At 44.0% G+C, this 22,977-nt stretch overlaps 1 protein-coding gene across 1 annotated transcript; it reads right to left on the bottom strand.

The window, feature by feature from the left end:
- Positions 1-15,232: 15,232 nt before the first annotated feature.
- On the bottom strand, positions 15,233-19,582 carry LOC139027898 (uro-adherence factor A). The gene is made up of 3 exons (XM_070444068.1): positions 19,274-19,582; positions 18,896-19,014; positions 15,233-18,500 (listed from the first exon to the last, which is right to left on the bottom strand). Exons 2-3 carry the CDS (start codon positions 18,976-18,978, stop codon positions 15,275-15,277), a joined length of 3,309 nt encoding a protein of 1,102 aa, XP_070300169.1. The 5' UTR covers positions 18,979-19,014; positions 19,274-19,582; the 3' UTR covers positions 15,233-15,274.
- Positions 19,583-22,977: the final 3,395 nt, after the last annotated feature.

Genomic DNA, 22,977 nt, shown 5'->3' with positions numbered 1-22,977 from the left:
CTGATTCGATGAAAGATGGAGTTGAATTTGTCTTTCTGCCCATAATTTCATTTAAAGTACTCCAAAGTTTTTTCCCATCATTCTTTATACCATTAATCTTGGCTTCATAATAAAGTTTCTTCTTCTTTTTGTTGAGTTTAGTCACATAATTTCTCAATTTGCAGTAAGTAAGCCAGTCAGATGTGCAGCCTGACTTATTAGTCACTCATTTTGCCCCATCTCTTTCAACCATACAGTTTTTCAATTCCTCATCAATCCATGGAGCCTTAACAGTTCTAACAGTCAGTTTCTTAACAGGTGCATGTTTATCAATAATTGGAAGAAGCAATTTCATAAATTCATCAAGTGCAGCGTCTGGATGCTCCTCATTAATCACATCAGACCAACAAATATTTTTAACATTATCCACATAAGAGTCACAACAAAATCTTTTGTATGATCTCTTATACACTCTTTTAGGCACGGCTGTTGGAACTTTGGCTTTCCTGGATATCGCCCCTATATTGTGATCACTGCATCCAATGGGTACGGATATAGCTTTAGAACAAAGTTCTACAGCATTAGTAGAAATGTGATCGATACATGTGGATGATCTTGTTCCTGTAGTGTTTGTAAACACCCTGGTAGGTTGATGAATAACCTGAACCAGATTACAGGCACTGGTTACAGTAAGAAGCTTCCTCTTGAGCGGACAGCTTGATGAAAACCAGTCAATATTCTTTGTCCAAGAAAGTAGACCTCTCTGTTTACATCACATACACTATCAAGCATTTCACACATATTATTTAGATACTGACTGTTAGCACTTGGTGGCCTATAGCAACACCCCAAAAGAAAAGGCTTTAGATGTGCCAAGTGAACATGCAACCACAACACTTCAATAACACTTGACATAAGATCTTCTCTAAGCATTACAGGGATATGGCTCTGAATATATACAGCAACTCCTCCCCCATAAGCATTTATGTCTCTTCTATAAATATTATATCCTTGTATTGCTAGTGATGTATCATCAAATGAATTATCTAAGTGAGTCTCAGAAATGGCTAATATATGAATGTTATCTGATGTTAGCAAGTTATTGATTTCATGAACCTTATTTCTAAGGCTACATATATTATTATGGGCTATTTTCAGCCCTTTCCTGGGTAGCTTATCAGGGATAGACATAAAATTGAAAAGAGCAGACAAAGCAAGATAAAAATAAATATTCATTCAGCAGGTCATTAATCAATTGGTGTGTGTGGCTGCGGGGTTGAGGCTACGAACCCATAGGCTTGGCTCTCTCATCCCTTCCAGGCTTCTGGGAGGGAGGGTGGACAATGAGCCTATCGTAGAGGATGTACGCAATGTCCCCACGCGTTCTGGCAGCTTTCATGGCTGGGATCAGTTCTTTCCTCTTCTGGCGCATAGCTTCAGGATAGTCCTCGTTGAGGAAGATATACGTTCCTCTCAAGTTCTTGGCTCTTTCCAGAACAGCTACCTTGTCCTTGAACCTCAGTAACTTGACCACTATCGGCCTGGGACTATCACCTGTGCCGATGGTGAGTTTTCCAGTCCTGTGGGCTTGCTCCACCTCAATCTTCCTGTGGTCCATCTTCAATTTTTCAGAGATCATTTCCCTCACTTTGTCCTCAGACTCCATCCAGGTCTCATGTGGAGATTCTGCAATTCCATCTACAACCATGTTGTTTTGCTTTGATTGTCCCTTGAGAGTCTGATTTATCTGTCATTGTTATCATGGATTCACAGAAAGAACTGATGTCCTCTCTCAATGACTTACAGATTGCTGTCATCTTGCCGTTCTCCTGTTTCAACTCGTCAAGCTGACCCTGGGAGAACTGCAAACTGTTCTTCAGGTCCTGGAACTCTCTGGTCAGGTCGTCCATTCTTTTATTAGTAGAATCCACGAGTATTTGGACAAAACACTTGAAACTATCTTCTTGTTGTTGTAACAACTGCTTATAGGTCTCTTTTTGTTCGTTTAAAAGATCCTTTACGTGTGATAGAGAGACACCACTGGCACTGTCTTCAACGGTACTCCAGACGGCTTTGGTCTTTGTCATGATAGCTAGCAACGTATGTTAGGCTGTTACTCCTCGCAGTTCCAGACAGGGCATGTCACGGGGAAAATTGAAAACAACAAACAGCAGGGATCTAGACAGCCACAAACCCAGGACAATCCGCGGTCCCAGCCACAATGACTAACCACGTCGTGGGCTGTGTTCAAGAACACCTAGCTAGCTTGATGTCCAGCTAACTAGCAGCTAGGCTAGCTGCGATACCAAATAGCTCCTGAGACCCGTCCTTGGTCGGCAGGATCACTGGAAAGATACAAGCAGTCCCAGCAACTGGTGCCAACTTTGTTGCGAGATCCAACATAAGAAGCTGGGTAGCTACCAATAACTTTCCAACTTTCCAATACTTTTAAACAACAAACTTTCCAACAAACTTTCCAAACAAACAAAACCAAGCTCTTCCTCGTTCCACGTACAACATCAACATCAACATACGAGCTCCAAGTGTCTAGTGACTCCTGTGGCTACTACTAAGCACTTGGATCACTTGAACCATCTGTGTAAGTGGCCACAAAATCCCGATACACTTGGAGCTCGTACTCCTTTTTCTCCCCAATTGGTAGTTACAGTCTAGTCTCATCGTTGAAACTGCCATACGGACTCAGGAGAGGCAAAGGTCGAGAGCCATGCAACCAAGCCGTACTGCTTCTTGACACAGTGCTCGCTTAACCCGGAAGCCAGCCACACCAATGTGCCGGAGGAAATACCATACACCTGGTGACCGTGTCAGCATGCATGCCCCCGGCCTGCCACAGGAGTCACTAGAGTACAATGGGATAAGGACATCCCTGCCAGCCAAACCCTCCCCTAACCTGGACGATGCTGGGCCAATTGTACACCGTCCCATGGGTCTCCCGGTCACAGCTAGCTGCGACAGAGCCTGGACTCGAACCAGGATCTCTAGTGGCATAGCTAGCACTGCAATGCAGTGTCTTAGACCACTGCGCCACTTGGGAGGTCTCATCTAGACGTCTCTTAAACAAATCAGATGGATCAACACCCTCCCTATCTTTCTGTAGTCTCTCCAACACTAGATCAACTACTGGAGGCGAGAGTAGCCAAGTAGATGTGCCAAGTGAACCTGCAACCACAACACTTCAATAACACCGTACACCTGGCGACCGTGTCAGCGTGCATGCCCCAGCCCGCCACAGGAGTCGCTGGAGCACAATGGGAAAAGGACATCCCTGCCAGCCAAACCCTCCCCTAACCCGGATGCCAATTGTGTCAATTGTGCGCCGCACCATGGGTCTTGGCCTAGGCCTACTAATTACCCTTGACTCGTCATCCTCTACTCTTTTCACTGCCTGAGAATATGACACCTTCTGTTCTACTATGACCTTTGGCAACCTCAACGTATCTCTCTGCACTAGGCACTTCTGATCCCCAGCAACATGGCCACCCCTACAATTTAGACACAGATTTTTCCACCGATACTACACATTCCTTTTTCCCATGCCCTCCTGCACACTTCTTACATCTCGGAATCTCCCTCCTACACACTACTGCAACATGATCATGAGCTTGGCATCTAAAACACCTTAGTGGGTTTGACACAAGAGCTCTCACGGGAAAACGGACATATCCTAACATGACTTTGTCAGGTAAAGACTCTGCTTCAAAACTCAAAAAGGACAGACCGGACCAAATGGCGGGCGTCACAGACAGGGAATCTTCAATTTCAGTTTCACCCCAGTAATCACTCCATTCAAGGACCCACTGCTCCGGAGTGCAAAGCAAGTCACAGGTCTTGTCCCAAGGCATGTGACACAAAGCGGCTGCTCCCTCTGGGCTTAAGAAACACAGAAAATCATTACAAGACCACTTCGAGCTACCTTCACTGACTTAACAGTATCCAACTTATTTTCTACCCAGCCTGATACTACGTATGGGTCAGCCAAAAGGCAGGGATCTACTTTCTCCAAAAATCTCACTCCCACTGGGCCAGATTCATCCTTTGCATGACTATCAGGGCGAGGCTCAGACTAAGARGTCTTTACCACACCTGCAACCGCAGGTAATTCATCCTCACTCTCGTCAGGTTCAATTTCTGAGCTATCCGATACAGCAGAGTGCGGTTTGTACTTGGCGCCATTCTTTCTCGACACATATCTTCCCTTTGCACTCGGCTCTTCTCTTTTCTTCCTCRCTGTCCATAACCACATTTATCCGTTTACCACGCTCTTGCCGCACCTTCATCCGCAGTATTGCTTGCAGAACACGCACTGATGGCCTTTCTCTAATACCCACCTTCTTCTTCTTCTTCTTAGGTGCATGCCGCCACCTACTGTATTGGCTGTGTATCAGCCTACTATACTGTAGTATGAATTCATTACGCTTTGTGAAAAAATTGCCCTACCATCTAAACCTGCACCCATTAAAACCTCTCCACTATTCCACTACTTTGGCCCCATCTGATCCTACTCCAGGCCAGCGTTCAAAACATCTTGTAACTCTTCTGCAGTAAAACCTCATACACCCAAGCACTTCTCTGCAGCTGCCACCACATCTATCCTCTGTGATTTAAGTTCCATTCCTACGGTACAATTGACAACCATGGCCATGAGCGCCAAAACAACAACCTTACTGAAGCACATGTTATTCCTATCACTCTCTACTGGCCTCAGCCTACCTTGGACTCATCTTCCTCTACTACTCTCTTCGCTGCCTCAGCATACAACACTTTCTGCACTACTCTGATCCTGGCAACCTCGACCTGCCTTTCTCTCACCGGACACCTCTGATCTCCAGCACCATGTGTACCCCTGTAGTTTACACAACTTTTTTCACCGATACAACATATTCCTTTGTCTCATGTCTTCCTGCACTCTTCTCACATCTAGTAATCACCCTCCTATACACTGTTGCCACATGACCATAAGCCTGACACCTAAAACACCATAATGGATTTGGGRAAAAAAGCACTCACGAGATAGCTAACACATCCTAACTTGACTTTATCTGCTAAAGACGGCATCAAAACTCAGTAGTACAGACAATGTCTTCTCTGTTTCACCACGCTCTCCACTGGGTCTGCGTCTTACCAAACGGTGGGCTTCACAGACACCGTGAATCTTCAACAATTAAAAAAAAATCCCACACCAAATACAAAAATAAACAGGCAAACAACAACCTACAGACGCACTCAAACCACGACTAATCTCCTCTGCCCAGACCCGCATTCTCACACCCCCATCCTTAGTGCCTGCATTATTGTTTGCCACATGGCCTTAAATTGTACCAATTTGTTTTTCTCGGTCACCCATCCTATTTCAATTTTGTAGTATGTGTAGTGGAGAATATCACCAGGCAGGAGACGGGAGTAAAGTTTAATGTGGTTTAGGAAAAATATCTCGTGCTCTACAGCCCTCGGCCCAATAATGTGCATGTGCACTTTCTATTAGGTGTTGTAATGTAACACTGCCGTAATACATTACTGCTTAGTAACAGCATAGCTACTAATATAGACATATATAAATCACCAATACTACACTCCTCCCCAATAGCTTTTAACTCCCAGAGGACAGGATAAATACCTTCGTGAAATATTAATGCAATATCTTAACAACGCATTCTTAAAAATGTCTCAACTACTGGGTTGAAGCAGACTTTTCAGAGCCCAGCACAAATCTGGGGGCTTATTCTGCCCACGAACATGGAACTTGTGTCCTAATAACTAACCCAGGTAACGTCCTTTTATCTAGGACATATTGCATTTTTTATGTTTTGTTTTCACTCTTCGTTACCTCCCGAAACAGCTCAACTCAAAGGTCAAGTTTTTGAATAGGATATCTCTGCTCCTCCTGGGCTTCCGGTGGTGGGCCAGGTTCGGTTGGAAGGTCAGGTTCTGTCTGTCCCGTATGTCCACAGTCAGGAGAATAGTCCTGGGAGTCATTATTGTTCTTGTTCTCTCAGCATGCCTCTGCTGGGGCGTTGGACCGCAACAGATGATCCACATGAACGTTGACATGGCGATGACCAACTTGGACTTGGTAAGTCCAAAGGTCCTCTGTGTCGCAAGATCACACCTGAGTTCCACAGGCACTTGGGGTGTCTGAAATCACATACCATCACCCTCTCTCCCTCTTTGAATTCTCTGACAGTCTTTGAGTGTCTGTCATGAGCTTTCTTCTGCGTAGCTGGTGCTTTGCCACATTGTTTGACAAGTCTGGTTTCAACAATGTCAGGCGGGTACGTGGTTGGCGTTTCAGAAACAGCAAGTGTACGTTCTGTTATTGTGTGTGGTGTGTTACGGTAAGTAAACAGGAAGCGGGGAAGCCTTTGGTAGGTGGGAACAGACTGAACCTCGAGTCTAGTCCTTCTTCAAGGTTTGCATGGCTCTCTCCGCTAGGGAACACTTCCATCTAGTTGGAATAGACATCGACGACAACAAGGAAATGTTGCTTGTCAATCTCAGCGTAATCCACATGGATGCGTTCCCGTGGTGTTGCAGCCCACGACCATGGATGAAGAGGTGCAGTAGCAGGCTTGTTGTGAACAGCTTCACTGGGTGAGCARTGGCCTACATGCTGCTAAATGTCCTGATCCAGTCCAGGCCACCACAGATAACTGCGGGCGAGTGCTTTCATTCGACTGATCCCTGGATGTCCCTCATGCAGGTCAGATAGTATTCTCCTCTTGAATTTGTGAAGCACCACCACCCTTGATCCACACAGAACACATCCTTGATCAGTAGACAACTGGTCTTTCTTGTTGATGAACGGACAAAGGTTATCATCGTTTACGAAGCTTGGCCAATGTTAAGTCCAAGACTTTGAAAACACTGGGTCTTTCCTTGTTTCCTCTGCTATGTCTGAAGCAGATATGGGCAGTTCACCGATGAGAGAGATCTCGAATACTGCTCTATTATCTTCACTGTCGGTGTCACTTTTGCTTGGTAGTCTTGATAGTGCATCGGCATTTGCCTGATCACTGGATTGTCTGTACTTGATCTCGTAGTTGTAGGCTTCGTAGTTGTAGGCTAACAATATCAGAGCATTCAAAGTGCAGCCAGGGTTGGTATGGCTGATTTTGGTCCAAGGATGGCCAACAGAGGCTTGTGATCTGTCAGCAGTTGAAACTTCTTCACTCCGAATATTATGCTCAGGGCTTCCTTCTCAATTTGAGCAGTCCATGATGCAAACGCGATGGGGTGTTTTTCACCTGATGGTTGAACATGTGAAACGAAGGCTCCTACTCCGTATGGAGATGCGTCACACGCGAGTCTCAGCTTCATCTCGGTGTCATAGTGGGCAAGCCAGTTGCTCTTTAGTAGACACTGTTTGCAAGTCTTGAATGGTTCGTTGCATTGTGGAGACCAATTCCACTTTGTATCGGCCTGCAGCAGTTTGCTACAAACCTTTTGTAATAGTCCAGGAGACCCAAAAATGACCTCAGCTCTGAGACATTTGTGGGTGCTGGTGCGTTGACAATTGCTTCCACCTTGATGTTGGTTGGGTGCAGGCCTTGTGCTTACAGTGGCTTGCAAACATATTCATCCCCTTGGCATTTTCCCTATTTTGTTGCCTTACAACCTGGAATTAAAATTGATTTTTGGGGGGTTTGTATCACTTGATTTAGACAACATGCCTACCACTTTGAAGATACAAAATATTTTTTMTTGTGAAACAAACAAGATACAAGACAAAAAAAACAGAAAACTTGAGCATGCATAACTATTCACCCCCCAGAGTCAATACATTGTAGAGCCACTTTTGCAACAATTACAGCTGGAAGTCTCTTGGGGTATGTCTCTATAAGCTTGGCACATGTAGCCACTGGGATTTTGCTCATTCTTCAAGGCAAAACTGCTCCAGCTCCTTCAGGTTGGATGGGTTCTGCTGGTGTACAGCAATCTTTAAGTCATACCACAGATTTTCAATTGGATTGAGGTCTGGGCTTTGACTAGGCCATTCCAAGACATTTAAATGTTTCCCCCTAAAACACTCGAGTGTTGCTTTAGCAGTATACTTAGGGTCATTGTCCTGCTGGAAGGTGAAACTTTGTCCCAGTCTCAAATCTCTGGAAGACTGAAACAGGTTTCCCTCAAGAATTTCCCTGTATTTAGCGCCATCCATCATTCCCTCAATTCTGACCAGTTTCCCAGTAACTGCCGATGAAAAACATCCCCACAGCATGATGCTGTCACCACCATGCTTCACTGTGGGGATAGTGTTCCCTTGGTGATGAGAGGTGTTGGGTTTGCGCCAGACAGTGTTTTCCTTGATGGCCAAAAAGCTAAACTTGCTTGGTGGTGCCCCTTGCTTAGTGGTGTTGCAGACTCTGGGGCCTTTCAGAACAGGTGTCTATATACTGAGATCATGTGACAGATCATGTGAAACTTAGATTGCACACATGTGGACTTTATTTAACTAACTATGTGACTTCTGAAGGTAATTGGTTGCACCAKATCTTTTTTAGGGGTTTCATAGCAAAGGGAGTGAATACATATGCACGCACCACTTTGTTTTGTTGAATTTCTTAAAACATGTTATTTTTTTAATTTCACTTCACCAATTTGGACTATTTTGTGTATGTCCATTACATGAAATCCAAATAAAAATATTTTCAATTACAGGTTGCAATGCAACAAAATAGGAAAAATGCCAAGGGGATGAATACTTTTGCAAGGCACTGTAAATCTTGTATCCAATATACTCCACTGAGTCCTGGGGGAACTCACACTTGCTACGTTTCAATCTCACTCCGTATTTCTCCAGTCTTGACAGCTGTGGTGGAAATTCAGTACTGAGAGAGACTTGATCATTACTTCAAACAATCATCTCGATTAATTATTGCAATAATGAAACCGTCAGCCCAACAGTCTTGTTCTGACTGTTAGGCAGTTCCTCTTGCTGCTTCGTAGGCAAGAACCATGGTCTTGTAGTGGATGCGAACCAGTGGAGGTTGTGGAGGAGCGGGTGACATGGGAAAACTTGGGAAGCCTCCACTCTTCTGGGAAGGCTTTCCACCAGATGTTAGAACATTTCTGTGGGGACTTGCTTCCATTCAGCCACAAGAGCATTAGTGAGGTCAGGCACTGATGTTGGGCAATTAGGCCTGGCTCGCAGTTATTATTCCAATTCATCCCAAAGGTGTTCGACGGGGTTGAGGTCAGGGCTCTGTGCAGGCCAGTCAAGTTCTTCCACACCGATCTCGACAAATCATTTCTGTATGGACCTCGCTTTGTGCATGGGGGCATTGCCATGCTGAAATAGGAAAGGACCTTCCCCAAACTGTATCCACAAAGTTGGAAGCACAGAACCGTCTAGAATGTAATTGTATGCTGTAGCGTTAAGATTTCCCTTCACTGGAACTAAGAGGCCTAGCCCGAATCATGAAAAACAGCCCCAGACCATTATTCCCCCTCCACCAAACTTTACAATTGGCACTATGCATTCAGGCAGGTAGCATTCTCCCAGCATCCGCCAAACCCAGATTTGTCCGTCGGACTACCAGATGGTGAAGCGTGATTCATCCCTCCAGAGAACGCGTTTCCACCACTCCAGAGTCCAATGGCGGCTAGCTTTACACCATTCCAGCTTGGCATTGCGCATGGTGATCTTAGGTTTTTGTGCGGCTACTCTGCCATGGAAACCCATTTTATGAAGATCTAACAGTTATTGTGCTGACGTTGCTTCCAGAGGCAGTTTGGAACTCGGTAGTGAGGAGGACAGACGATTTTTACGCGCTACGCACTACAGCACTCTGTGGTCCTGTCCTGTGAGTTTGTGTGACCTACCAGTTCGTGGTTTCGCGGCTGGTCCTAGACGTTTCCACTTCACAATAATAGCCTTACAGTTGACCGCGGCAGCTCTAGCAGCGCAGAAATTTGATGAACTGACTTGTTGGAAACGTGGCATCGTATGATGGTGCCACATTGAAAGTCACGTAGCTCTTCAGTACAGCCATTTTACTGGCAATGTTTTGTCTATGGAGATTGCATGGCTGTGTGCTCCATTAGATACACCTGTCAGTGACGGGTGTGGCTGAAATAGCCAAATTCATTGAGTCATGTCCACATACCTTTGGCCATGTAGTGTATGACGTTGTTAATGTACCTTGCCTTATCCTTTGAAAAGAAAAATATTCTGGTGATGAGCATGTGCATCTTCAATAGTTACCCATTGTTCCTATTTCGTGAATTTAACTATAAGTCGCAAGTAAAAGCCTTTGGTAGCGAGTTGATACAATTCCAAGACTAGATTGTAAAAAACACCCTCAGACTTGGGAAGATGTAAAACTTTCCTTTTTATTCTATGCATTTTATTTGCCGATATAAAGTCTGTTGTTACCGAGTAAACTTTTTTAAAGAATGTCTTTGGTGGGGTAATTGGTATTATAGAAAATAAATACAAAAACTGTGGGAGCCATGCCATTCTGAAGAGGTATACTCTACCGGTAAGATTCATGGGAAGATTCTTCTATTTAATTAGATCTGCTTTCATATTGTTGAGTAATGGAATCAAGTTATCTTTATATATTTGTTGTTTGTTGTCACTTATTAAGTATCCTAAGTATGTCATATTTTGTGTGGTCCACTTAAAGGATTGCTGTAGATCGTGAGTTATTATTTTTCTTTTTCCTATTGCCATTATTTCATTTTTTCACATACATTTTATATCCTGAGATTTTAGAGTATTATGAAAATATTTTTAACAAAGGGGGCATTTAATATTCAGTATTAGTCAGGTATATTAGCAGATTTATATAATATGTTTATTAAATGTATTATTTCAGCTGGAAAGTTGAAAGCTTCCAAAGTTTTGAATAGCAAAGGCCATTCAAGACGGTTGAAAGCCTTTTCGGCATTAATTGCCATTATTGATGAATCTACATCTTGGTTTTTTTCATATTGTATTAAACTGAAACATTTTCTTGTATTTGTTTGTAAGTGTATATTTTTTATAAACCTATTTGATTGATATGTATCAAGTCTGGTAAGACTTTTGCCATTCTATTGCTTATTATTTTATTGTCACAATTTACTAAACTTTAGATGCAGATTTTCCTGGTTTCAATATAACTGAAATAACTGTTTGATAAATGGAAGTAGGAAGTACTGAATTGAGTGATATGTGTGTTGTCATTTGTGTACATTTTTGTCCCAAAAATGTTGAAAATAATTCTATGGGAAAGCCATCCATTCCTGGTACTTTTCTCCGCGTGACTGTTTTAACAGTATCTAATATTTATTTCTGGGTGCTCTGTGTTTAGTCATTCTTATTTGTCTGCTGATCATTTCTTCATTGTTGTTGAGTCTAAGAAGGCTATAGGATCCATCCAAATGTTGTTGAATTCTGATTTATATACATTTTCATCGATTCAGTTGAGCATTCTCAATACTTAACGCCACTCCAGTCATTTCAACAAGTCACAGTTCTTGTCCCCAGTCGCTTGGTGCGTAGAAACGCCAAAAAATTGACACGATTCCAATTTCAGTCACTTTCACCGACCCAACATTCCCCAACCAACCTGATACCACATATGGATCTTCCAGAAGGCAAGGATCCATTCTCTCCAAAAATCTCACTCTAACTGGGCCAATGCTCCTTATAGGACACATCACTGCACTCTATAATTCATTAGTCCCTAATCTATGGATTTCACATGACTGGGCAGGGGTGCAGCCATGTGTGGGCCTGTGAGGGCATAGGCCCCCCTACTGGGGAGTCAGAATTAATTTTACCCCACAAAGGGTTTTTATTACAGAAATAAATATTCCGCAGTTTCATCAGCTGTCCGAGTGGCTGGTCTCAGACGATCCCGCAAGTGAAGAAGCCAGAGGTGGAGATCCTGGGCTGGCGTTGTTACACATGGTCTCCGGTTGTGAGGCCGGTTGGAAGTACTGTCAAAGTCTCTAAAACTACGTTGGAGGTGGCTTATGGTAGAGAAATTAACATTACATTTTTGGCCAACAGTTCTGGTGCTGCAGTTCCTGCAGTCAGCATGCCAATTGCACGCTCCCTCAAAGACAGCTGTGGCATTGTGTTGTGAGACAAAACTGCACATTTTAGAGTGGCCTTTGATTGTCCCCAGTACAGGGTGCAACTGTGTAATGATCATGCTGTTCAATCAGCTTCTTGATATGCCACACCTGTTAGGTGGATTAATTGGAAAAGCATAAGAATCTGTGTGCTCTCGGATAGTAATAATAGTTCATATGGTGCTCTTCGATGTCCCAGGTCTGTGGCATTGATGAATACATCATTAATGTTTACTTAAATTCCGATGTTTATATGTTATGAATAAAAGGCATATGGATGCATTTCTTTAAAACAATGTAATTGTTAAAGTTCAGGTGTTTGATGTGATTGACGGGTGACTAGGTGCATTCTTGTCAAATAAATATACTCATTCATTCATGATTGTGGATACATTCTGTAAAGAGTTAATCTGGATTTGAATCTGCAACAGAACATTTCAAGTTAGTTCTGAATTGCTTTAATACAGCAGTGCATTCTGACACCATGAATTGAAATAGATTTCACCTCGTTCATATAGATGGTAGAAATGATAAGGGATTAAATAAAGACCTCCACTGGCTGAAGGAGAAGAGGATCTGGTAATATAAGGGTATGTTGCTAATAACATCTAGCTAGCTAACTATATAGCTTTTTTGCAACAAAAAGAAAGTTGCCTAGTATTCATGGCACATAAATATCTAACTGCCACTAAGATAGTATTCTGTACAAGACAGAAGAACAAATGCATGAATAAGACAACAAATATTAGATAAATAAAACAAGGAACAGTAAATGAAAATGTTCAATATATCTTTCGTTTTCACGTGATGCACAAATTGTATAGAAATGCATTTGTAAAGTTTATAAATAAGGTTTGTAAGACAATATTGGCATGATGTAGGACTAATTCAAAGAAAGTTTGCATTGGATAGTTTTCAAACCTCAGTAGTTGTAAAGTAAATGGTAGCATGCATTTAATTCTATGATAATTATTCCAGTGTGTTTAACTCATTTCTACACAAAGGAAATGTAATCTCTGTCATATATGAATGAATTGTTCATTAAATATTTAAGACACCTGGCTTAAAGTAGGCCTAATGAGTTGTTTATTGTTGTGTCATGTAAATCATGAATAGGACATACCAATAGTTAAAAAGGCGACCAATACCATAAACAAATTGTGGACGTTGAAAAAACATGTTTTACACAGACTAAAGTATGGTTGATTTATTACGTTATTTTAAATTAAAACAGCACAATTATTGAAGCATAATTATGTCAGAGTATGTCAAAATGCACAATTCAAAACGCACATCTCTAAACAAATAATCCCACAGCATGAATATTATGGGAAAACACAGCAAATAGATTGGACCCATTGAGAGATGCTTTGGCAATAACTACACCCTGCCATACAACAAATCTCGGCGGTCTTGCAAAATGACCTTTAATAAATTAAATACCCTTGTTCTACTATTTAAAATTCTGTATGTCTATAAAAAGTCATATCCCACACACATAGACGTGTCCTCAATCTCAATATAAGGCTCTGAAGGAATTTAAAATGTAAATTAGCTAATTTTCAATTGTATGCAAGTTCAAGTTTATGCTCTGATAGCATGATATACCACTTGCAGCGCTACTTATTGACTTGACTGACAGGGAATAGCCTCATRAGAGGACTCCTCCATTAAGGATGAGTCACAGGATTTATCATCCAAAAGGATATTTTCTGATGTCACATTGCTGCTACACATTTCCTCAACACTTTCTACCACCTCAGTGCATTGACTACTGTAAACTGTTTCACCATTGTTATGGTGTTGCCCATTAGCACTCTCCTCTAGCCCCTCTACTGTCACGCGTCCACACTGACCCTCATCACCCATAGCCCCACCAGAGAACCTTTCAGATGTGGTTGCATTTACCAAACCTCTGCTCTCCTCCCCCTCAGAGCTTTGCCCTTCCCCTGCTTTCTGACAGTTTACCATATCYCTGTCCTCAATTTGTTGTGTTGTCGCCTGTATCTCAGACAGATACCCCTCGTTTTGACAAGGCTCAGTTGTGTCCCTCACCTCCCCATCTCTTTCATCTTCTCGCTCCTCCTCCACGACAACATAGCTTTCTGGCCTCACAGTGCAGCTCCATTCCTCTCCGTCAGTAACACGGTGCTCCACGTTGGTGTCAGGCTCCTCACTGACGAGCTSAGCTTCACAATCTGTCTCCTCATCAGTCTCAGTCTCTGTCTCAGAGTCAGACAATCCCTCAGCCCCCATGATGACCGTTTCCCCTGAGCCGTGGCTGTCTGTGCTGCTGCAGGAGAGCATGTCATCTTCAGCCGGCCTGCTGGGCTCCTTCTCACTGCATTTTTCATCCGTTACCAAAATGTGTTCCTCTTTGTGATCCCTTTGCACCTCTAAGTCATTTGCTACTTCAAGGAAACTTCCCCCAGAGCTGAAAATGATCCCCTGTCTCATGTTATCACTACTCTGAAACAACATATTCCCCATGCCCAAATCAAACTCTTCATCTAGTGGAGCACCATCCTCACCCGCACTCTCTGGATCCCACAGCTCACCTCCCTCCTCCTCCTCATTCTCTGAATCAGGTGCTGTGTGCTTTCGGATGCATTTCACTGCATCCCAGAGGGACTTGGGGTATTCAGGCCACTCTCTATGTGTGGTGGGTGTGGTAGATGAGGACAGGACAGGGGTAAAGGACTTGACCAGTATCTCTGGACTCTGGGGTCTAGAGGAGGGGCCTGGAGGGGGAGGATATTGCGGGGGCGAGAGTGGGACTGAGGGAAAGGGGAGATCTGGAGGGGGAGAGTGGGACTGAGGGAGAGGGAGGGGGAGATCTAGAGGGGGAGAGGGGACTGAGAGAGAGGAGGAGGGGGAGATCTAAAGTGGGAGAGTGGGACTGAGGGAGAGGAGGCGGAGATCTAGAGGGGGAGAGGGGGACTGAGAAGGAGAGGGGGAGATCTAAAGTGGGAGAGTGGGACTGAGGGAGAGGGAGGGGGAGATCTAGAGGGGGAGAGGGGGACTGAGAGAGAGGGAGGGGGAGATCTAAAGGGGGAGAGTGGGACTGAGGGAGAGGAGGGGGAGATCTAGAGGGGAGAGGGGGACTGAGAGAGAGGGAGGGGAGATCTAAAGTGGGAGAGTGGGGGACTGAGAGGAGAGGGAGGGGAGATCTAGAGGGGGAGAGGGGGACTGAGAGAGAGGGAGGGGAGATCTAAAGTGGGAGAGTGGGACTGAGGGAGAAAGAGGGGGAAGATTGGAGAGGGGGAGAGTGGGACTGAGAGAGAGGGAGGGAGAGATCTAGAGGAGAGAGGGGGACTGAGAGAGAGGGAGGGGGAGATCTAGAGGGGGAGAGGGGGATTGAGAGAGAGGGAGATCTAGAGGGGGAGAGTGGGACCAAGGGAGAGGGAGTGGGATCAGGGTGAAGAGGTAAGCTTATATCTGATGGAGAGAGTGACACTTCCTCAGGAAGATAAAGGGGATCTGTGTTAGATTCAGGAGGAGCAGATTGAGAAGTAAACTGGAAGGCTAAAGTCAAGAAGTGATGAGAGGGAGATGAGGATCTTGAATTAGAGGGGGAAGTAATATTTAAAAGTGAGTGTGGGGGAGAATCAGGGTAACTTCGCTGTGGGTTGAGGCACTGAGAGATGGGTGGGGAAMAACCAGCATCACCAATTTCACCTGCCTCCGGGCTGACCGGAAGGCAGTGTTTGAATGGGGGCACATTTGTGGTATCTGTCTTCTGCGAATACATTACCTGTATGTCAGGCAGACCATCACTGGAATTCTGCACTGAGAAATCACATGTCTGTTCTTTCACCTCCATCTTGGGCTCTACAATTATGTCTGATGAAGACTGGGCATCTAAAGTGACACCAGCCTCTGTAACTGAAATGTCCTCTTTAGCTTGACACATCTCAGGTGATGTTTCTGACACTGACTCCTCCAGAGTAATCATGGGAAGGYCCTCAAGGGAGTCATTGTTGTCATTGTTTGGCTGTGGCGACTCATCCTCCTCTGTTTGATCCAGAACGCTRGAGCTCAGAAGAGGGATCCCCAAAATCCTTTCAGCACGCTCCTCCAATGTCTTATTGTCAAGAATTGAAGGTGAGGCTGAGGGCGAGGGCGAGAGCGAGAGCGATTTAGAGAGTTGGCTTGTGTCCTCTCTCTGCTGAGGTAAGTATGTTTCAGTGAAAGGTGTGTCAGAGGGAGTATGTTGATCTTTGTCCACCTGCTCTTCTACATCTAGCTTTATAAAATCAATCACATGCTCTTCACTATCTAACAGGGGGCAGACCTGGGCTGATATATCAGTGCTCTGTTCAGGTGAAGAATTTTCCTTGACTTGGTTATGTATTGGGTTAAGGTCGATAGGGGAGCTTGGGTCTAGACCAGGCTCAGCTGGGTCACTAGGAGTTGGTGAGCACAAATACTGGACATGCTCTTTTTTAGGAGGGAAAATGAACTCCACTCTGACTACAACACAACTTGCGTCGATGACCAGAAGACCACTGCTGCCGTCAGACTCTGTGTCTCTCTTGAACTCCAATCGCCTCACTTCAACATCAAGGGGATGATTGCCATCATCAGGGCTATTTCCTGTACGATCATCATTCAGATCCTTACCTGGTTCGCCCTCCTTCCAAGTACCCTTCAAATAGCAAGGTGAGGGATTGTCACTCTTGACTCGGCCCATGTAACTGGGCTCCTTCCATAAGGGATACTTGACTGACACAGGAGCCAATGTCTGCATCCCTTTTCTCCTGGATACAGGGGATGAAGCACTAACCTGGGTGCCTTCTGGCAAAGCAACTTCACTGTCCGTCGTACTGGGTAGGCTTTGATGGTCTCTTTCTTCTCCTTGAAGTCTTGGTCTGCTCTGAATGGCCCTGAGAAGCTCCTCCCTGTGGGCTGCTACCTGCTCACTTCCCATCCATTCTAGTGCCCCCTTCAGTTTAKGTTTGAAATTGCTGTCTCTTTTGTAGGCAGGGGTCTGGGCTGGAGCACTGGACTCATGCTGGAGTGATGGCACAGCTGAATCAACTTCATCTGCAAGCTTATGCGATTCATTAATGTCACCACACTCCTCTAGGCCTCTAGATACCCCGCCTACCTCACTRTTTGACACAGTTGTCAGAGGTGAGGTGGTGAAGAGAGGCAGGGAAAGGGTTTTTAGTGGTTCTTCAGGAGAACTTGACAACCCTGCCGCTCCACCCATGCGAGACACCAAGCAAAATATGGTCTCCCCTCCTCTGCTTTTCTTTAGGCTGACTTTCCTTTCCATGGTAGCACTGAGGTTGGCCATCTCACAGATGTTGGACGTCTGAGGCTGTTGTGGGGACTGCAGCAGAGGTGAGAGGCTATCAGATTGGATGTTCTGTGGATGGGCAGAAGAGCCTGTCCATTGACCAACTACAGCATGTCCTTGTTGCCTATGCCCTCCAGGATCAGACCAGGTCCTCTGCTTCCAATCCTCTTTTGTAAACTTATCTCCCCCTCCCCTCTCCCTATGAAAGTCTAGTACAGAGTAGTCTTGCTTCCTTGGAGTAGGCAGTGTGCAGTATATGTGTCTGCTAGCTCCCTGATTCCACCCTGCGTACACAGAAGCCACTGCTTTTTTAGTGGTATATTTCTCAGCATGTTGCATTACTGGTGAAATGTTATGTGGGGCGTTATAAGGCGGAGGTGGAATGTAGCCTGGAGGTTGACTAAACACCCTCTTCTGGTAGCTTGTCTCATTCTCCTTGGTGTCTGATGGGTATGTTGTATCAGGAATGACAGGCTGAGACAAGCAGTGGGACATAGCTTTCAATGTGTCCCTTCTCTCCCACTGTCCCCATTCTCTCGGCTGAAGAAGTCCCGCCAGATGTATTGCACTTGCTCTGTGTTCTGTTCCACCTCTGTTGCCCCATGAATCTTTCTCCAGCACTCTCTCACTCTCCTGCGGCCCCTGGGCTCCCCATAGCCCTGCCTCCAGGCGTCTCTTCCTGGGGAGTGAGTGGCTGTAGCGCGCCGCCCAGGCCTCCAGCTCCCGATAGCTAGTGTCGCTCAAACTCCTCTTGGCTGGCTCCCTCCTGTAGCGGACAGGACTACAGGGCTCCCACCTCCTCTGCAACCCCTCCCTCTGCATCCTCCTCTCACACTCCCTTTCCCTCTCCCTAGCTGCTGCTCTGTGAGCCTCTCCCACCAGCCATTCTCTCTCTCTTTTCTCTTGAGCCTGATAGTCCCTTAAACAGGGAAGCTGTCGAGGCTGGCTGTCTAGAGAAAAGGGGAAATGAGRGGCAGAGGGTGACAGGTCTTGATCAGTCCAGTTGGTATAGTCCTGTAGGACCCCTCCGGTCCTAGAACCTGGTACTGTCCAACAGCTGGGCTCCCTGCCCTGGTCTTGCCGCTCACAAAGGTACGGTTGAAAATCTGTTGCCTGATGCTTGTCCTGATATCTGTGGATATAACAAAGTAGAAAATAAAACATGGGGATTACCCCCATACCGAGCATTGCAGGACACAGTGTAGTAACATGTTACAAGAACATCTAATAACCCATATAGACAATAAAGAACATATTGCATAATATAGTCAATTCTGGTTAATCCATCTTTACTTGTAAATCAAATGTATTTTTGTATGAATACAAACAACCTTATTTACATGATCTTTATGCGATACTATTGTAAGCAGGTTTCTTTTGTTTAGGATTATGAACATTCTGCCCTGCTTCTGTTCGCAAACAAAAAGACATCAAAACAATCTAAACAGACTATAGCTATTTGTTTAGGTTTCTCACAGAGACAAACACACTATCACCTTGAAACAGCTTAAAGTGAACTGAACTCACGCGTGTGCAAAGTTTCGTCCAGGAACAGTCCCAAATTTGGCATACAGGGGCGGTTGCCCCTGACTCCCAGACCAGAACTCCATCACACTAGGTTGAAACCATGGACTGACTTCTGACTTCTGAAATTATTGTAGAAGTAAAAAATTATGTTATTATTTTATCCCTAATGTATGCCTTTTTGACTACAGAATAGCTCTTAGAATTAAAAAAAATATGTTTTCTCTGTTTCATCAAATGAGATGCAGTTTCACTATTGAAAACGACACTTTTATAGTCTAGACTTGCATACAAATGTCAACAAGTGTGGGTTTGTATAAATATTAACTAAAAATATAGTTATAGCACATAATAATCCAACGACTGTCACATCACACATACCGCTGGTCAGCGCGTCTGGATGAAGGTCCTTGCTGTTAGGGTATGGCCTGATGCTGTCCACGCCAACTGGGCAGCTTGTTTAAAAAGAGAATGTTATTGAGCCCCCCCTCCTCATGCCACACACCCTCACTCCCCTGTCAGTGCCAGAGAGGCCTTCCTCCGCTTGTGCACATCCAACTTTCCCAGTCAAAACATCACAGTGGAATTCTTTAATTAAAGTATTTTAAAAGGCACAGTCTCCTGGTCAAACAAACATCCCCCACTCAGTCACCTTCTGTAGACTGACAGCTAGAAGGATGAGAGAAGTGGGGAAATGGACTGTGTCTGTACATACAAATGGACCAATGTGGCATAGTAGTTCAAAAAACAACGGTTGCTCCCAAACGCTTACTTCAGCRTTTTTGGGCTGAAGTCAATTGTTTGGGGGCGACAAATTCTGTCCACCATGAATTTATTGGGACTGAYTAACTGAAAGCATGGGGGTCAGATTGAGGATTAGGGACTGCAGGGGTGGAAGATTTGAGGATGACACTATACAAGATGATATCTTTCCAATGATGTCCTCCTGTCGAAACTAGAAGCACAAGCATTTCGCCACACTCGCATTTACATCTGCTAACCATGTGTATGTGACCAATAAGATTTGATTTGAAATAACTTGATTGTCATGTTTGCTTGTACAATGCTGAAATGACACTGATGGTTGACATGCTTCACTTTGTTGATGTGCTTAAAAGTGACTGACATTACAAAACAAAGTAAAAAAGCACTATAAGAAGCATAACAACAAGTCATCAATTATACCGACAAAGCAGACAAGGAGATTACGTTGCAACGTATTTTTAAACATTTAATTTACTTTATTTCTTTGAAGTTTTGCTGCCAAATCAATCATTTGATAATTCAAAAAATATTAATTTATCTTACAGGCACAATAGACATTTTAAAGTAATGCATATAACATTGTATTTTATGTTGTACCATAAGTTACTTCTCGTCCAACCTGCATTGGGCATTATCGTTACAATTAAAGTCTATATCAATGTTGATCAAAGGATTATTACACACTCAGTGAATGACAGTTTATGGTGTGGGGACTCTGTGGATCGCTGGCAGAGAGCAGACTCTGAATATAGATAGAGATCTGTTGTTCTGTCGGGAGTGCTATAGCACAGAGAGAGATGGAGGGGGGAAGACCGCCGGTCTCTCTTTCTTTGAAACTCTCCAGCGGAACAAACAGGCTTTTCTTTTCTGAACAGAAACTCTGCACATCAGCAGAGAGCAGAAGAGAGGGGATGAAGTATGTACAAGCGGAGGGAGGGGGAGTGGGGGCAGAATCTGTCGATGTTGACAAAAAAGTTCTGCAAGTGGATGGTCATGGTATAAACAATATTTTAACCAGTAATCAACAACCCCTTCAACCTATACAATATAGCACTTCATCAAACACAACTTCACATGATTTGACTGTAGTAAGCTGACAAAGACAGGAAAAGTATCTGTGCACTGCTTTTACTGCTCAAAGTATTATTTTATCTCTGTTTCTTACTTCAACATGAACACATATTGGTGTATATTTGTGTAAAATAACAGTTGGGAATACTAAAAGCTGAGTGAGGAGCCGTTGCTCTTTAATGCCTATTCAAAAGTCTCTCCTTTGGTATCCAGCACCTACAAAAAGTTTTTGTATGTGTGCATGTTCTTCCTTTTCTATCTGACCATAGTAATGTATCAGAGTATATGTGTTCTGGCAGTAAAATACTAGTAACAGTCATGTACTTGTCTCAGAGAGGATGTCTAGAAGACTCCCTCTTGACCAGAGGATTCAGTCAGGCACTGAATCTGTTATTCCCCTCCAAGTCTCAACCTATTCAACTGTTCATCACAGTCTCCCAACCCTATCCAGTCTCATTGTGGTCACTACTTTCCTCTCTGAGTAGAGCGGTAGATGTTGATGTTCTGTGTGGGGTAGCGTTGCAAAAGCTCTACATGGAACCTTCTACGGAGGCAGAGTGTCTCAGTAGAAKCTAGGTGTCCCGTGATCTCCTCGCATCTTGGATGAGAGGTACGTCACAGCCCTGCCCTTGCTCAGGTGAGTCAGTGTGTCCAGAAGGAGGGGGTAAGTTTCAGACAGGTACACAATATCTGCACCCAGCACCAGGGTCCCAGTCTGAAGGGAAGCTGTCCTGGTCCTGGACCCAGGAGAGGGAGAGGACGGAGGGGGAGAAAGAAGGCCAGCCAGAAGATGGCATGTTTGCTGAGACATTGCTTTGCAGTTAAGGGACAGCAAGGGGGATGTTGGTCAAGGTCACATCCAGTCCTGTAAGAGTGGGAAATATGAGGTAAATACACCATAAATTATTGTGATTTATACCTATTTTTAGTGTTTCAAAGTCTCAGAAAAGCGCATTTGTAGGCTAATGTTTGTGACATGATGGAACAGTGTCATGGGATTTAAAATGTTTGACAATTATGATTCAGGCGAATTAAATAACAGTGGCTGCTACTGAACATCATTACCGACCTCTACTGGACGGACAAAGAATGAACCAACATAGTACCCAATCGTGCTGCCAAAATGCCAACAATACCCGTCTCTGCGCTTTCCCTTCAGGTTGAGTGGGTTTTCCTCAAAATAGCGGCATAGATGAAGCGCCTATGTAACAAACAGTACGGTAAATACAACAATGCATCTCATTGCAGTCTTTGCACAAGACTACTGTATTAAATGCACTACTAATCAACAAAGCTTTATTTATCATGTGCTGAAAAACTTAAGCCAGTCACTGTAATAATGGAGTAAATCGTGAACAGGCGCTGAACACCTGGTTTATATTTAACTCTTGACCGATCAATTTGTACACGGTTGGGTTGGGGTTGGCACTGATAGGGTAGCGCCAATACTGACGTGCGTGAAATAGATTTTCTCTTTTAAAACGAATATATTCCTCAGTTATAGATGGCAATGATTGTATTACCATATAATGCATCCTTTATTATTATATTCATTATTTTAACTCTCCTTCCAAAATATATGTGAACTGGAACGTGTCACACCAGGTCGGTTTGACCCGGAAAAAAAAMCAAAAATGTATGTTCTCGTTTTCATGTATTTATTTTATCAATATAAAAGTTAATTATATGAAAATATAACAAAATATTAATATCAATGATGATTAGATGTAGTTTTATTGAGGTTTAAAAAAATAAATTATCTTTTATAGAGGTCTTCAATTAAAAGGAGGACTTTTATTATGAAAGTGTTGACTCGATCTTGCCAAAGACAGTACAGTATGAAGATAGATTTATCCAATAGAAACCCCCGATCACACTTGTAGGCGGGTATTTATGGGTGCGTTCGTAAATTCAATCTGGAGTGCCAGAGTGCCCTCGTATATTCCGAGCGTTGTCCGTTCATAAACGCGGAGCGTTTCGCTCTCGGAGCGTTCAGAGCGCACATTGGACGCTCTGGCCRAGGAGTAGGGTTGATGCGAGCGTTCTGGCCACTTAACGGCAGTCAAGCACACAAATTAACGTTAGCTAGCTTATTCCAGACACAAATGAGCGAACACCTCACTCTGACCATTTACCCGCCCTAGCAGAGCTGGTTAGGTTGTTTTCATGTTATCCAGAGCGTTGGTGACTGTGCTGCTGGCAACAATTTAATTACGCGTTTTTGACGACATTTAGTGACAGCGGCCCTA

This window comes from Salvelinus sp. IW2-2015, linkage group LG1 (genome assembly GCF_002910315.2).
Source record: "Salvelinus sp. IW2-2015 linkage group LG1, ASM291031v2, whole genome shotgun sequence".
NCBI lineage: Eukaryota > Metazoa > Chordata > Actinopteri > Salmoniformes > Salmonidae > Salvelinus > Salvelinus sp. IW2-2015.
Note: the sequence above shows the minus strand (reverse complement) of the source record. Positions and strands in the feature narration are given on the sequence as shown.